General features: G+C 42.3%; 1 protein-coding gene across 1 annotated transcript; it reads left to right on the top strand.

Moving 5' to 3' along the window:
• The first annotated feature begins 3,706 nt into the window (after nt 1-3,706).
• Nucleotides 3,707-15,271, top strand: GHITM (growth hormone inducible transmembrane protein). Its single transcript, XM_056352059.1, has 9 exons — nt 3,707-3,840; nt 5,246-5,405; nt 7,054-7,153; nt 8,436-8,547; nt 9,828-9,969; nt 11,055-11,163; nt 12,246-12,434; nt 13,020-13,191; nt 14,035-15,271. Exons 2-9 carry the CDS (start codon nt 5,277-5,279, stop codon nt 14,120-14,122), a joined length of 1,041 nt encoding a protein of 346 aa, XP_056208034.1. The 5' UTR covers nt 3,707-3,840; nt 5,246-5,276; the 3' UTR covers nt 14,123-15,271.
• Nucleotides 15,272-15,445: the final 174 nt, after the last annotated feature.

Below are 15,445 nucleotides of genomic sequence, written 5' to 3'. Positions count from 1 at the left end.
CAGCCTGCCAGTACCTAAAGGGGCCTGCAGGAAAGCTGGGGAGGGACTTTTTGCAAGGGCAGGAAGTGATAGGACAAGGGGGAACGGCTTTAAACTGCAAGAGGGTAAGTTTAGATTAGATATGAGGAAGAAATTCTTCCCAGTGAGGGCGGTGAGGCGCTGGCCCAGGCTGCCCAGAGCAGCTGGGGGTGCCCCATCCCTGGCAGTGCTCAAGGCCGGGCTGGACGGGGCTTTGGGCAACCTGGGCTGGTGGAAGGTGTCCCTGCCCGTGGCAGGGGGCTTGGAGCCAGGTGATCTTTAAGGTCCCTTCCAACCCAAACCGTTCTGTGATTCTACAATCTTCCTTGCCCTGGGGAGCCCCACACTGGACTCAACACTCCAGGTGTGGCCTCACCAGTGCCGAGCAGAGGGAGAGGATCGCCTCCCTTGAGTTACAGCAACACTGCTTAACATAGCCTGGGATGCTGCTGGCCGTCTTTGCCACAAGGGCATGTTGGAAGTTCACGTTCAGCTTGTGTCCACCAGGACCTCCAGGGCCTTTTCTGCCATCCTGCTCTCCAGCTGGGCAGCCCCAGCCTGTGCTGGTGGACAGGGTTGCTCCTTCCCAGGTGCAGGGCTTTGCACTTCCTTTTGCTGAACTGTGTGACACTATTTGCCCAATTCTCTAGGCAATCGACGTCCCTCTGGATGGCAGCACAACCGTCTGGTGCATCACCCACCCCTCCCAGTTTTGTATCACCTGCAAATCTGAGGGTGCGCTCTGTCCCGTCATCCAGGTCATTAACGAAGATGCTAAACAGCACTGGACCCAGACCCGAGTGTTGGCTGCACAGTGCGTTTGAACACAATCCCATGAAGAAACAGTGCACTGGAGTTAAAAAGCACATTTTTATGTGTGCATTTGGCTGCCATCTCACCGACAAGCCTCACTGTCATGCTGTTCTCCATGCTTTTGTCAGCATGAGCCCGAACTACTGCAAAAGCACAGCCAGCTGCTTTGAAGCTCTGCAGTAATACCAGGTGGCACAGCGACTGAAGCTGCTGCCTTCCTGTCTGAGAGAAGCAGTACTGCTACAGTGGCACCAGCAGATAGGATCCAACCTGCTGGTTTTAACTGAAAAATTCTTAGATGGTTTGGGACTTATTTATGTTGAGGTTTTACCACTCATGCACTACTTTCACGAGCTACAGCATTTACATGTATTGACCATCAAGTAGAAAAGGAGCATCTGCTAGCAGACAAGTTTCTGTAAAAAAGCTTCAACAGCTGAATTTGCTGCAGTGTGGGCCCTGCGTGGATTTGGGTTGCTTCTGGCAAAACTATCTGTTTTAAGAAACAATTTGGGACAGAGCTGGGTTGAGGATCTTATTTGAAAGTCCCGGGAGACTTTTTTACATGATTATATGTCATAGTAAGAGATAAGTTTGATTTCTTGCATAAATGATGACTATTAACAACTGAATTATAAATGTAAATATTAATTATTATAATGACTCCATTAGTACCTAACAATTACAGAGCGTTGCAAACTCTGAAATAAACATGAGAAGTCTCTAAACAATGTTATTTGTGGCCTGAAACTGCCATTTTTTTCTTCCATTGTAGGAGACCTTGGAGCAATGGATTTCAAAGCTCTGGATTTTCATTTACTCCAAAGGAAAGCAAACAAGCATCAGAGTAAGTAAGAACCAGACCCTGAATCCCATCAAATTTGGTCCCCTCTGGTGGAATTTTCACCCTTCTGTCATGCGTTCTTCTGCTTCATTCTTCTCAAATTCTTCTTCAAGGTCCTATGTGTTGGTGTACTTTTAGACCTCTCCCACATCTGATCTCTCTTACCTGACTTTCATTTTGTGAACTAGCAGTACACTGTATTTCCTTTCTTATAGTTTAAACAAGGAGGCTCCAAGATACAGAAAGGCTAACCTCACAGTCCTCAAAAGTGTATCCGTAACTCTCATTCTATTTCTGTACTTATTTCTATATTCAACACCCTTTTTTTTTTTTTTTTTTTTTGTTATATTTGTCTTTGATACTGCTCAAGGCTCTCTCAGTCTGTTTTACTTGGCTGTGAAGAGCTATGCCCATATGTAGCGTTAAGGCTGAAAGAAACTAGAGCTGTGGCTAGAGGGGGGGCTGGAAAGGGGCTCCCAAAGCAAACACAGGGCTACTGCGTTCCCTGAAGAACACTGTTTCCCAGTAGTGCCTGGCTTATAGCACGAACAAGGGTTGGGATTAGCGCTAGCCTCGAGAGAACAAGAAAGTGTGATACGCAGCTGGGATGGGGCTGGAAAAGGGCTGGCAAAGGAGAAATAGGGCTGCCAAAAGAATTCTTTTCCCAGTAATATTAAGGCTCTGGACTGAGCTATGTCACAAGCCTTTGGCTCAGCCTAGGCTTAGGCCTGGTGGAAAGGAAAAGCCAGAGCTCCAGTTGGACTTGAGCTGCCAAATAAAAAGAAAGGCTGCAAAAACAATATTCCCCTGAGGAACTGATAGTCCGGGAAGGTTGCCGGTGTCTTTCCTAGGGCTCAGCTGAGGGTTAGGGTTAAGCCTGGAAAAAAGCTCAGCACTCCAGCTGGAGTGAGGCTGGAAAGAAGCTATCGGTAGAGAATTTGTTTAGCCAAAAGGGGAAAAGCGTAACCCCTGTAAGGGCTGGAGTGCCCTTGCAAGGCTCTGCCCAGGATGAGGCTAGGGTTAGGGCTGGAAGCATCCATTTCTGCAATTCACGTATACAATGTAGTGCTTATCTGGCATGCGGGCACCTGCCTTAAAGCAAGTTAATATATCCACACGGAAGAGAGGTATAACTCCAAGGAGAAGTTAACTAAGGGGGAGATTTGCCTCCCAGCTCAGACTAGACCACTCTGCCATGAAGAAAAGCAAATGAAAGGCCTTGAACTTTCTGACAGCTTAAGAAGGGCAAGACTTTACCTAAATTCACATGCAGTGAATAGTAAAGGTGGCAAAAAGGCCACGCAGACACAGGGCCGTACCACCACCCGCCGCCTGGCACACCTTCAGCCGTGGTGGCCTGCTGAGGCGCACTGGCCGCCAGGTCTCTCCCCCTTGCCGTTGCAAACCCTTGCGTCAGCCAGCGGCGCGCCAGACAAAATGGAGGGGGGGGAACGCACAGAGCACAAAATGGATTGTTATAATCCTTGGAAGTAAAGTGAACTTCGGCGGCCTCGCTCGGGTATTTTCACACAGTTCGTGCCACCTGCTGGCAGGCGGGAGCAGCGGCCTGGCAGGCGGGAGGCAGCCCCCCCCCCCCCCCCCCCCCAGCGGCCTGGCCGGCGGGAGGCACGCAGCCCCGCAGGGGCGGGAGGCAGCCCCCCTCAGCGGCAGGGCGGGCCGCGGCCCTGCCTCCCCACCACTGCTGCCCGACAGTTACGGGCAGGGGCCGGCTGCAGATGGGCCCGCGGGGGCGCCCTGCCCTGCCCGGCCCTGCGAGGGGTGCGGGCGGCTGCCCCGTTCGCACGGCAAGGCCGCCGTCCCCCTGCGGAAAGGGGGGGGGCTCTGCCCCCCCGGTGCGAACGGCAGCTGCGCCGCAGGCAGCGCCCGAGTTACGCTCTGCGACACGCAGAGTTGCGCAAGGCAGAGCACCGCCGCAGGCGCCTTCCAGAACCTTCCCTGCTCTTATCCAACATGGCTGCCGGGGAGCGACGCGTCACTTCACCCGGCCTCCCCCGACCAATGGCGTTTGCCTGCTCTGGGGTCACGTGGGGCGAGCCAGCCAGTCCCCGGGAGCGCGCGGGGCAGTCTGACGTCACTTCTGCTCCCGAGGCGGCGTTCCGGGTGTGCTGCGCGCGGGGCCGAGCGGGCGAGCGGCGGCCACGCAGGTGCGCGGGGGCCACGCGGGGGCCACGCAGGGGCACGCGGGTGCGCGCGGGGGGCGGCCGCGGGCCGGGTGCGGGCGTCTCGCCGGGACGCAGCGGCGGGGCGCGGGCCCGGGCCGAGAGCGAAGGGGGGCCCGCGGCCCGGCCCAGGCCTGAGGTGGGCCCTGGCCGCCTCCCCGCCCCGCTCGGGCAGCAGCGGGTTTCCTCGTGCTGTGGTGCGGCAGTGGCTTCCTTAGTGCTGCGTTTGCCAGTTACTGTACTGGGGACTTGGTGGTGTTTTCTTTGTAGTCCTTTGCTGTTGTTTAGCTTTGTTGTTAATCTAATGTTTGACGTCTTGCTTGAAGTAACGGCTTCAGAAAAATAAAAATCGAAATCGTACAGTTGTCGCTATAAATTCCTGTAAACTGTATCATCTCCGTGGAAGAGCGGGGTAGTGTCTCTGAAAGTACTCCCACTTAGCCAAGCAGGATTTCCTAACTGAGCAGAGCAACTTTTTCTAGCAACAGGATTATTTTCTCAGTTTCGCTTCTTTGTGGTTAATGCTAGGTGTGCAGTGTTGTGGGTGCTCGTTTCTTGTGCGTGTTCAAAATTCCCTTTATTTAGAATGCACTTAAGTTATATTGGACATGTACATGTAAGCAGTGAACAGTTAGAGAAAAAATTACTGGTACTTGGGTTGGTTTATGATAATAAGTTATGTGTAATCGCACACATAGGTGTATGTGTAATCACAGGGACTTGGGGGTTTTTTTTGTGTAATATCTGCACTATCTGTGGAAGTAAGTTAGCAGTTTTCATTCTACCTGTACAATACATAGGCTGATGTTTGCTTATGCTGTCAGTTTGCCCGTGAATGCCGTCATTCTCCAATCAAAACTGCACAGGATGACCTGCGGTTGGGTTCTGGGCTATGACCTTGACTGAGTGCTGTGTCCATAAACCTAATTGAACCTTCAAAGGATAGCTTAAAATCTCTCCAAAACATTTCCCACCACATATGTTACGCGCTTTATTCGTGTGGGTTTATACTTGGATGAAGTTTAAGTGAGTTTGGAGCATCTTTTTGAACGCTTATTTGGAGGGCAAGAGTACTGATGCAGTGTTATGTCTGAAAATGAAAGCTAGTTGCCAAAGTGTCTGAAACATAAGTAGATAAAAAGTCTTGATGTAACTTGTGTGTATGAAAAGTGGTATGTCCTGGTTTGGGGTAAGTTTCTGATGGAAATAGAGGCATACAGGTAGAACAGGTAAACTGCATGTTTATGAGAAGGTTCTGGCTCTTAACTACGGTACTCCAGTGATAACACCATTACTGTTACTGGCTGTAGTGTGGTTGAGGATAAGTGTACAGTGTTTTCTGAAAACCATGTAACAAAATAATAAGGTATATTTTCTCTTGTGCTTGCAGGAACACAGTGTGTTAAATTATCTAAGCAACCATGCTAGCCGCAAGGCTAGTATGCCTGAGGGCATTGCCATGCCATACTATCCGGCCCAGCATTACTCAGGCTTCCCCAGCTTTAAGGAACTCCAACATAAAAGCATACAAACTGTGGCAGCCTAACCAGGTAAGGTAGTTCTCTTTCTAATGGTTTTGACTGCTGGTATTTTAAAGGGTTGAGTGTTTTGCCAAATGAATCATTTTGCACGGAGTACCTGTTTTGAATGATCATAGACCTTCTACTTGTTTGAGGTACCTGCTCTAATTTACTGAAGGAAGAACATTAATCAAAAAACAGGGTTCTTAATTAATCTTATTAATTGAAGTAGTATCTTCTGTTCCAGTGGCTGACTATCTGTTAAAGTTTTTTTTGGGGAAAAAAAAAGCACTTAAAGGAGGTAGTTAGAAGGGGGCAAGCCTTTACTTTGTAAGTTGGAAGGAGCAGAAATTCTTGTCTGACCTTCTAACTCCCTGTTTCTGAGTAAGATTCTTAAATATAATATTAAAGTAAAAACTTGATTTGTGAAGATTTTAGTCCCAATATGTGTTTAGAGCTGTGGCCCAGTTTAGAGCAATTTCTGAACTATGGCAGAACTGTCATGAGTCCAACCAGCAATTTTAAAAACTGGACTGTCATTATGCTGAGACACTGTTTATTCTTTGTTGAGAGAAGATGTTTCGTATACTCTTTTCTGCCCAGGTAACTCGCAACCGTTAGGAGGCATTTGCTCTTTTGTCATCATCTTGGTGAACTTTCCAATGGCAAATTCTTATCTTTCCTCTTAAGGATAGAAAACTGCTTTAAGCATTCTGAGTTTGTAGGTGTTTTGGGGTTTGTTTGGGTTTTGTGTATGTTCTTGTTGGGTGGTGGTGGGGTTTTTTGTGTTGTGGTTTTATTTCTGTGGCGAGTGCTATGTAATTAAAACATTGGGCTAGGTTTTGGTAGTTGCAAAACACAACAAAACTGAAGTGCTGTAGTAAACTTCCTGAATTTCATTGCTCTAATGGCTAGTGATAGCAATGCTTGCGGATTTTAGGCTTCCATGTTAAAACAAACTCATTGCTGTGAGTGAGCTGTTGGTTGCTCAGGGGCCTGTATAATAATTTAGAAATTCCTGAAAAAAATGGCCAGGAAATTTCGAAAGTTGTATCTGAACTTAAATATTCTATGTTGTTCTTGCAGTTCAGTAAGAGTTGGAGCAGCATGCTACATTTATTTGGAGCTTGTCAACCTTAAAAATCTTTTAAGTTTACAGGCCTTCATTCAAGGTTTGTTACGTAAATCAAGGCTACAGTTGAACAAAAAGACTGCATGCTGCTTTTCCAGATTTAGCATCTGTAAAGTATAAGTATCGTACGAGAATATTTTTTACGTGTTTACCTAGAGTTTTTACATAGAAAGCAAAACATATTCTTTTTTTTTTTTTTTTTTACAAAATAAAAAAGAGCATGTGTTTACATTTAAATAAACAAGTCTCATGGACTTGTTTAGTACAGTGGACCTAGGGTAGAAGAAATGCAGACTGAAAGCTTCAGCTTCTGAAATTCACTGCATTAGTTCTGTACTTCTAGAATGTATGAATGCTATTCACAAAGGTTCCTAAACTTTAATGTGCAGTTGTTTCCTTTGATCACAGTTGCTTCATGTCTCTGGGGGGTAAGCACAGGTAAGTAAGAGACTACGTAGCAATTGTAAGTGTAGCAGGTAAATTGGTAGGAAATGTCTTCTGTTTTATTTCACTGAATCTTTCTTACATTATTTTTGAATTTAACAGTGTTATGCCACCAGAGTAAGAACGGGTATAAGGCGTGGAAAAATTGGCCAGGAAATTAAAGAAGCAGCATTTGAGCCATCTGCAGAAACTGCACTTAAAGGTAGTGTATCTCTGCTTTAAATACTGAGGAACTTTGAAGCTTAACTTAAAACTTCATCAAAGGAATTGGCTTCCTTCAAACCATTGAAGAGGCTGAGAATATTGTTTCATGTAAGTTTGCTTAGTCACCTCAGTCAAATGGCTGGAGGCAGTTTCTTTGCTTGTCTGTCTTTCCTTGTAAACTTTATAGCTCCAAATGTGTAATAGTATAGAGAAATTTCTTGTTTCTACTTCAAGCTGCAGTTGAGAGCGATTAAGACAAATTGTCTCTTAATGGATATTGGATTGCAGATATTAAAAAAATACGGTAATGCTTGCATTGCTACATTGACTTTGTATACTGTTTAAAGGAAGGCTTTTTCCACAGCATGCACAGTTCACCAAAAAAAAACCAAAAATCCGGTGCTACAGTTATGTGAGGCATTGGCTTACTATGCTTGCTAGTACATCTAGTGTGAATCGTAATTTCAGTCAACAAAAAAGGGATTTTTTTAGCTAGCAGTGTTCAGTAGAACAGACTGGTGAATGTCCTATAATAGCATTGAATTGGCAAATGGGATATATGTAGATTAGCTAGATAGTCTCTTGCCTATGGTTTAGGAAAAAGCATAGTCTTGGAGAGTCATACATCTGTAGGTATTTGGTTTCAGCTGCTCTTCAGTTAAAATAATATTTTATGATTGGTATTTGTAGCAGTAATCTCCTATGTGGCCTGCAGGCAGTATGTCTGAAAATCAGACCATGGAAACTGATGGTAAATCATGTGTTGTTGCCCATGAGCTTTGGAAATCTCCTTTTAAACTGATTTGGATCTAGTTGCTACTAAAGAGCTCTTGAAAAGGAACAAGCATTAAGGGCAGATAAATGAGAGGAAAGGACACAATGTCTAGTTTTTCTCCTGTTTTATAGTGAGTTGGATAGTGAAATGGTATATTAAATCAGCTGACAGGTGAACTCTTCTGTTGGTGAACCTGTTAATTGGTTTTGTGTTGGAATTCATGTCACTGTAATGAAGGTCTGTAAACCTGGCACGTTCCTAGTTGGTTTCTTATTTCTTACTCCATTTTATGAAGCTATATTGCATTTGTAGTGGGAATGTAGAGTTTTTTCACGCGTAGTTCATTGAGAACTGGTAATGCAATGACTTCAAGTTAAGGGGAGCTTTAAGAAAGAAGCCTAACGTGGATCAGCTATTTCAGATAACAGCTACTCATGTTGAGTATGTTATTAACAATCCAAAAAAAAAGCATACATGAGTGTGGATTTTTTTTTTCTTTATACAGCTGATCGCCTAGGGAAATTTGTTGTTGCTGGAGGAGCTGCTGTTGGCCTGGGGGCCCTCTGTTACTATGGAATGGGCATGTCCAGTGAGATTGGAGCTATTGAAAGAGCTGTGTAAGTAAGAAGGCTTACTGTTTTAAGTAAAGAGTATGTTAAGTGAACCTCCTCTTTGTATCTGTTCCTTTTTTTAGCTAGTATGACCCAGTGTACACACAGCTTACATCTTGTTTTGTTTTTTTTTTAAACTGAATGGAAAGCCCTCGCCTCTTTGTAGGATTTTAAAGCATGTAACTGAAAGAGAAGCTTAATTACCCAAACTTAAATGGTCATTGACTTAAGTGAGTTTCTTTGCTTTGCTAAATTTGAAGTGTATCTTTGAAGAGTATATAAACGTGTCTTATGAGGTATGCCACAGGTAATCTTCTGTAAAACACATTGTTAAGACCACTTTGGTGTTCCTGTGAGACTGTTCATTGAACTTTAATACAGCACATTGTAAAGAGTCTTCTCTGAACACACTCCTTAGCTTGGCATAAGCCTTGCTCTAATAAATTGTTTTGCTTAAAACTTTGTGTATTGCATTTTGGCCAACAAAAACTTCACTGTGATGGCAAAACCATACAGCTACTGAATCTTAAAGGGTGGTTAGTGATAGGCACAGGCACGAGAGAGATGAGTGCTGAAGGCATTTTGCTTTACTTCATCTGCATTTATATTTGGAAGTGACCATTCACATTCATGTTGAGTGCTTGCTAGTTGTATCTATAAGAAGCTTTTCACTGATAGAGCTATATTTACTTTTTCCACAAGCCTTGAAGTAATGGTGAAATGAAAGAAAATGTGTGCACTGTTTGATGTTAGCAGGGAAAGCTTCCTGTCCGTAGTATGACCAAATCATACTGCAGAAACTCATTCACGGCTAGGTCTGTTGCTATTGTTAGCTTTCAAAATAACATTCATGTCTTGCAATGTCAGATAATCATGTGCACTGTGACTCAGCAGTTTGTGAGCTGCTCAGCTGACTGTTTAGTGCCCAGTACACGTTCTGTAGACATTTTTCCTTATGCCGATTTGTTATATAGACACCATTCTCAGATTTTTCCATAGTTAAAAAGTGTTTTTTATTCTGTTTCCCATGTATACTTTCTCCTTAGAATTGAACTGTAGTTAATAGTAGCTGCAACTTGCAGTGTTTCTAGAGAGTTATGTTAGACCAGCAAGATTTGAAAGTTCAGCCCCCTCCTGTAAGGCAGAGGTTGCTAGACCACACTACTGTTATGAAACCTCCCTTATATCTGTATCTATGAATATATTTAACAGTTTTATCGTACTTTTAGTTGGTCTTCTTCCAATACTGGTACTTGTACAGATATATGTGATTGCTTATTTTTCAGTATTTGGCCACAGTATGTGAAAGACAGAATTCGCTCTACTTACATGTACTTCGCGGGAAGCATTGGCTTGACGGCACTGTCTGCTGTAGCAGTGAGCAGATCTCCAGCACTCATGAGCCTTATGACAAGAGGCTCCTGGCTGGTAAGCATGTTACAGAAATAAAAACACTTCCTGTGGAATGACCCCAAATGCGATGGTTGATACAAGAAAAGTGAAGTGTAAACTACTTGATGAAAAGTAAAGGCAAAACTTCATTTACGCTAGTTTCCTTACCCGTAAAGGCTATTAAAGTATCCTAATCATATTTCGTGACTTAAGATTTGGTAATTCTAATTACATGCTGACATGTACCTTCTGCTGCTTTGACAGTTTGTCAAAGACATGAGGAAAAAAAAAAATATACTATGCTATCCTTACCCACTATATGCAAGTAAGAAGCTGTTATAAATAGCCATCTGAGGCTAAAGACGCTATTTCTGTCACTTTCTAAAAATGGCAGTGGTCCCTATGCATTCTTACTCCTCCCTGTGCTCTTCTGTATAGCTCTTTGAGAGATGTCTCCCGTTTGCCAAGGCTGAAATGATACTGGTAGGCAAACCATCCAGGCAAACTGCTAACAAAATATGTCTGCCTCGTACATATTCAGTGTGTTAAGTGGAGTAGAACGATAATACTTAAATGCCAACACTTACATAATTTTATAGAGATTAAATTAATAATGCATCCTTGGTGATAAATGGAAGTTGTACATTTCTGACCAGTTTGCTAGCTACTGGATGGTTCTGGTCGGAATTAACAGTAAGATAAGGCAATGAGGTTTAAAAATCACTGGTAAAAGAAGCATGTGAAATGAGTATTGGCTTTTGGTGGAGAAACGTACAAAAAAAAAAAGTAAAGCTAATGTTTCAGGCAGCTTAATGAGGATTAGGGTAAGGGGCAGAATTATATGTTTTTTTTCTTTTACCTTACACAATTAAGAAGTTGTTGCCGTCTTACCACTCAACTTGGATTCCTAGAAGGCTGAATAAAAACAAAATGAGAGTTACTGCAACTTAGAATATGCAAAGATCTGACTGTAATCTTAGAGAAGTAAAATTGGCAAATGCTTCAATTACCAATTAGGTTGCTCTTCTCAGAATTACGCTATTAATTTTTAGACCAGGAGATTAGAACAGACACCATATATCCTAGTGTTAACTTGAGCTTTGTGATGTTGGTTTTTACAGGCAATAGGTGCAACTTTTGCAGCTATGATCGGTGCTGGAATGTTGGTCAGGTCTATATCCTATGAAAATAGTCCAGCCGCTAAACATTTGGCTTGGATGATGCATTCAGGTATGTGATTAGTGTTCATTGTAGAGATGTCTGTGCTTCAGTGGGAACAGATTCTTTAACAAAACTTTGACTTTAGGGTAATTTTTTATATAGTGCTATAGGAGAGTTAATACTTTTCAGAAACCAGAGAGCTCCTCAGTGTCAGCAAGACTTCTTAAGTGTCCTTAACACAACTCTTAATATTTTTCATAATCTTATAAAAGTCATGCTCAAGTTAAACTTGAGATAAGTATATACCACATTGGATAAAACTAATTGGGTTTAGCCGCTTTGGTTTTATGACTGCTTTCTGGCACTGTAGCTTCTGTAAGCACTCTTGTTCTGCACTTAATGTTCTTCAGCAGTACAGGATAGGAAAGTATTTGAAAACTTGATGAGAAAAATGAGATTTTAGTATCAAACTGCAGCTGCTTACGTGCATCTTCCTATCAGGTGTGTAAGCTGTGAGTACATAGCAGTTTCTCACTAATGATACCTAGTTCAAATAACAATGGCTATAATTTTTCATAACTGTTCTGCCAGAAATAATTTCTGGTTCATGAAAGACACATGGATGTTAGGCACTGGAATCATGCGTGCTAACGTTTCTATCAAGAAGAAATTGTGTTTATTTCAGAGATTGTTACTAAGTTAAATAACCTAATGTGATATTAATGGACTAGATAAAGGTTTCATCCAAGACTAGCAAAAAGTCCGACTTGCTTGCCTAATTATTGTAGAAGGAAACTGTCCTGCTTTTCAGTGTTGAGTGCTCCTGTGTAGCTGATGAGTCCACGCTTAAGTATCTCTTACCAGCTCTGTTTTGAACAGATCGATATGTTGACTTTTGTTAGTCTTTCTTCCAAAGACCAGTTCCCTGAAGTACTCCCAGAGCTAGATAAAAGTAGGTCATGGAATTTAAGGTTGCTAATTCATTGTGCTCACTTCAAGATAGGTGCACAGTCAAGTGCATTGGTGTTTTGTCCTGTAAGTGGGTGAGTTTGAGCCATGTTATCTGACTGGGAAAAAATTGAAAATGTTTTGTCTGGTGGTGTTTTTACCAGAACTGTTCCAAATCTTAATTCTTGTTTTCCTTTGGTTAGGTGTCATGGGTGCAGTGGTGGCTCCTCTAGCCTTTTTGGGTGGTCCTTTGCTGATCAGAGCTGCCTGGTACACCGCTGGAATCGTTGGAGGGCTCTCAACTGTGGCCATGTGTGCGCCGAGTGAAAAATTTCTGAACATGGGAGGACCACTTGGAATAGGCTTAGGCTTTGTACTTGCTTCTTCAATTGGTAAAATACTGGTTTAATAATGTCAGATAACATAGGTTGAAAACTTGAGGTGCTAAGATGCAGCTTATATTTAACTGCAGGCTGGCCTGTCCAGTTAAGGTTTGCCTTAAATAGCCCTTGCAACCCTAACACAGCAGAAAATACTGTGTTACATTTTATCTTGGAACCAAACGTGAAGTTAGAGTTCTGGCAAGTGTTAATCTGAAAAATGGCCAAGAGTGGTGGCTTCTATTTTCAGTTACTGCCAGTGACTAGGGAAGACAGCTAACATGATCTTAGTTCGTGATCCGCTTGTACTTCTCCCTTATGTGTTTCTAGGCATTATTGTAGCCCTAGGGACAGAAGTACTTTCACATGAAGAAAAGTACACGTGATTCCCTAGGGTGTTCAAAATCACTGGATCAAATTGTATATGTGATCTCTTCAGCTTGTGTATTAAAACTTTTGGTATAAAAAATGCACCACAAATTGAGAACTGAATACTTCTTGAGAAAGCATGTGCTGCAGTAACTGAAGTTTGACCCAGTTTGAAGTAGCAGATACACATAGCAGCTTTCTTTAACGCTATTATATATTCCTCTCCAGGATCCATGTTCTTGCCTCCTACTTCTGCTTTTGGTGCTGGCTTGTATTCAGTAGCTGTTTATGGTGGATTGGTGCTCTTTGGCATGTTCCTGCTCTATGATACGCAGCATGTTATCAAGCGTGCAGAAACTATTCCATATTACGGAGTAACAAAATATGATCCAATCAATGCGTAAGTATTCTGTGTTAACACAGCTGGTCTCAGTGTCTGTGTAAGAATTTTCTTCAAGCTGTATTACAGCCAGACCTTTTGTTTACTTTTCAAAAGTATATTGCTGCTAAATGTGAAAAATCACAGGACTTAAAAATGCAATGTGAAAATAGCTCTTTGAGTTAAAACTGAAAGCATCTGCCTGAGAGAAAGAAGATTGAATGTGTGGTGTCACTTGCCTCCAGCAGTACTTTGTAAAAGTATTTTTGTTTTCTAAAGCATTGCTGGGAGAATTTGTAGCTGCTTTCTGAAAATATCTGTCAGTATCAGCCGAGACAAAAAATGTTAACTCTTTCCTGGTCACTTAATATTTACTAGTTTTTGCCAGTAAGTAAAGAAGCTTCAGCAGTGTGATAGATAGGGAAAGAAGGATTAATTGACTTAGTAAGGAGCAAGTCTGACTAACGAGGAGCTTGCATGTAGATGTTGTCTGTCAGGTATCAGGTGAATTGTTGTCCTCCTTGATTCTGCTTTCTTGTAATTAGAATAATACTGACTTGTTCAAAATTCTTGGAGATACGCAGATTAAAAATAGAGCACAAAAGCAGAGGACTCCTGTGTGAGAACAGTATACTGTCTGTCAAGACTTCTGTAAATAGTTGCTGCTGACAAAGATGGTAAAGCAAAAATACAGGGGGTACGGTAAAGCAAAAATACAGGGGGGTTTATACATATCACGGCTGAGGAGTCAGTTGGGTTTTGTTACAGATGCTTCATGAAGGCTTTTAAAAATTAAGTATAATGGTGTGAAACACTAATACTGTTTCTTTTCAACAGTGTTAACTTTGATTTCCTGTTTCCTAGGTGCATGGGTATTTACACAGATACGCTGAATATCTTCATTCGGGTGGCCACCATGCTGGCTGGTGGTGGAAGCAGCAGGAGAAAGTAAAGGGAGACTCCTCTTCACAGCTGTCTTGACAGCCTACCAACTGCATATGCGAAATAAAAAATCATGGTTACAAGCAGTTTTGCTCCAAGTCAGAAGTTTAAAAGCATTTCAGCATATTGTCTCAGTGCAATGTGATTCAGACTTAATAGTTTTTCTTCAGACACTTTCCAACTCTTATGTTTAAAGTAGTGTGAACTGCTTCTGATGTACATTGTTTTGGAAAAGTAAATTATTTTTAATATATGGGTAAAATAATCTATCTCCCTTTTAATGGGTTTGACAGCAGTTCAACTCTTTATTTTCTTTTATTGTTACTGCGTAGTAAAGGAGGTAATTTCTAAACTGGTGTATCCCATATGTGGACAAGGATACATTCATTAAATGCTGTTGACATGCATTAGTTTTCAGTTAAGATTGCATAAATTATACTTTAGTGACACGTTAAGAAGAACTAAACAAGTTGGATATGGCACTATATGTAGTAATGAGTTCTGCCTGGGCAGAAATTTAGAGGTTTAAGCAATTGTCCGAAACGTTGGATTTGACAGGTGAGGTGACCAAAAAGTATAAAGGAGACAAGACAAGGAAAGTATGTGGCATTAGTCCCATATGAACTTTGGTCTCTTTCTGGAGTACGCGTGAGAACTTTAATGTTGACTTGATATAATAGCTGCGTTGTTTTGATACTAGATTTATCAACTTGTTGAATATCAATAGAGGCATGTCTGTCTGCCAGTGACTAAATTTCAGTATTGCAGATGAAGCTCCACCTTTCAGAAGAGCTCCTAGTGCTCATCTCTAACAAGCTTGTACAATTGGCACAGAAAAGGGGAATTGAGGATGGCCTACTGAAAGCCCAAATACCATACATTTACCATGATGTTGTATGCTTTAGTCTGTTTCGAACTATTCTCCAAATTGGTATGTTTAGCTTGGTCTAAAAGAAATGTTTCCCATCAGTGAAACTGATTTAACATTAAGAAATTTATACTTGGCAAACTCAGTTGTTTTGTGTTGGAATAAAAGGTGAGTTCCTGGGCACAAGAAAGTTTTGAGCTCATATTAACAACTCAGACTTTCAATGTATGGTAAATATGCTATGTTTATGTATTGATTTATGAACAATAAAATTCTAGCCTCATAAGCTGACTGCTGTCACTTTCCCCGTCTTTAATAGAAATGTGTTAGTACCCTTGCGCTAATGACTTGAAGAGTACTATAAATATTTTTTTGGCTGCAGTTTCCTTTGTGAGAGAGTGCATATTCCTCTGTAAAAAAATACCTGCGAAGTTTTACAGTTTCACTGGCTGGCAGCTCTTGGGG

The sequence above is a fragment of the Falco biarmicus genome, chromosome 9 (assembly GCF_023638135.1).
Source record: "Falco biarmicus isolate bFalBia1 chromosome 9, bFalBia1.pri, whole genome shotgun sequence".
Classification (NCBI taxonomy): domain Eukaryota; kingdom Metazoa; phylum Chordata; class Aves; order Falconiformes; family Falconidae; genus Falco; species Falco biarmicus.
This window is presented reverse-complemented; position numbering and strand designations above follow the sequence as displayed.

Bases quoted from the DNA above. Each gene is read 5' to 3' on its own strand.
- GHITM (XM_056352059.1), top strand. From the start codon at position 5,277: ATGCTAGCCGCAAGGCTAGTATGCCTGAGGGCATTGCCATGCCATACT. The intron at 7,154-8,435 runs GTAGTGTATCTC...TTCTTTATACAG, and splicing joins TGCAGAAACTGCACTTAAAG to CTGATCGCCTAGGGAAATTT. The intron at 9,970-11,054 runs GTAAGCATGTTA...TGGTTTTTACAG, and splicing joins TGACAAGAGGCTCCTGGCTG to GCAATAGGTGCAACTTTTGC.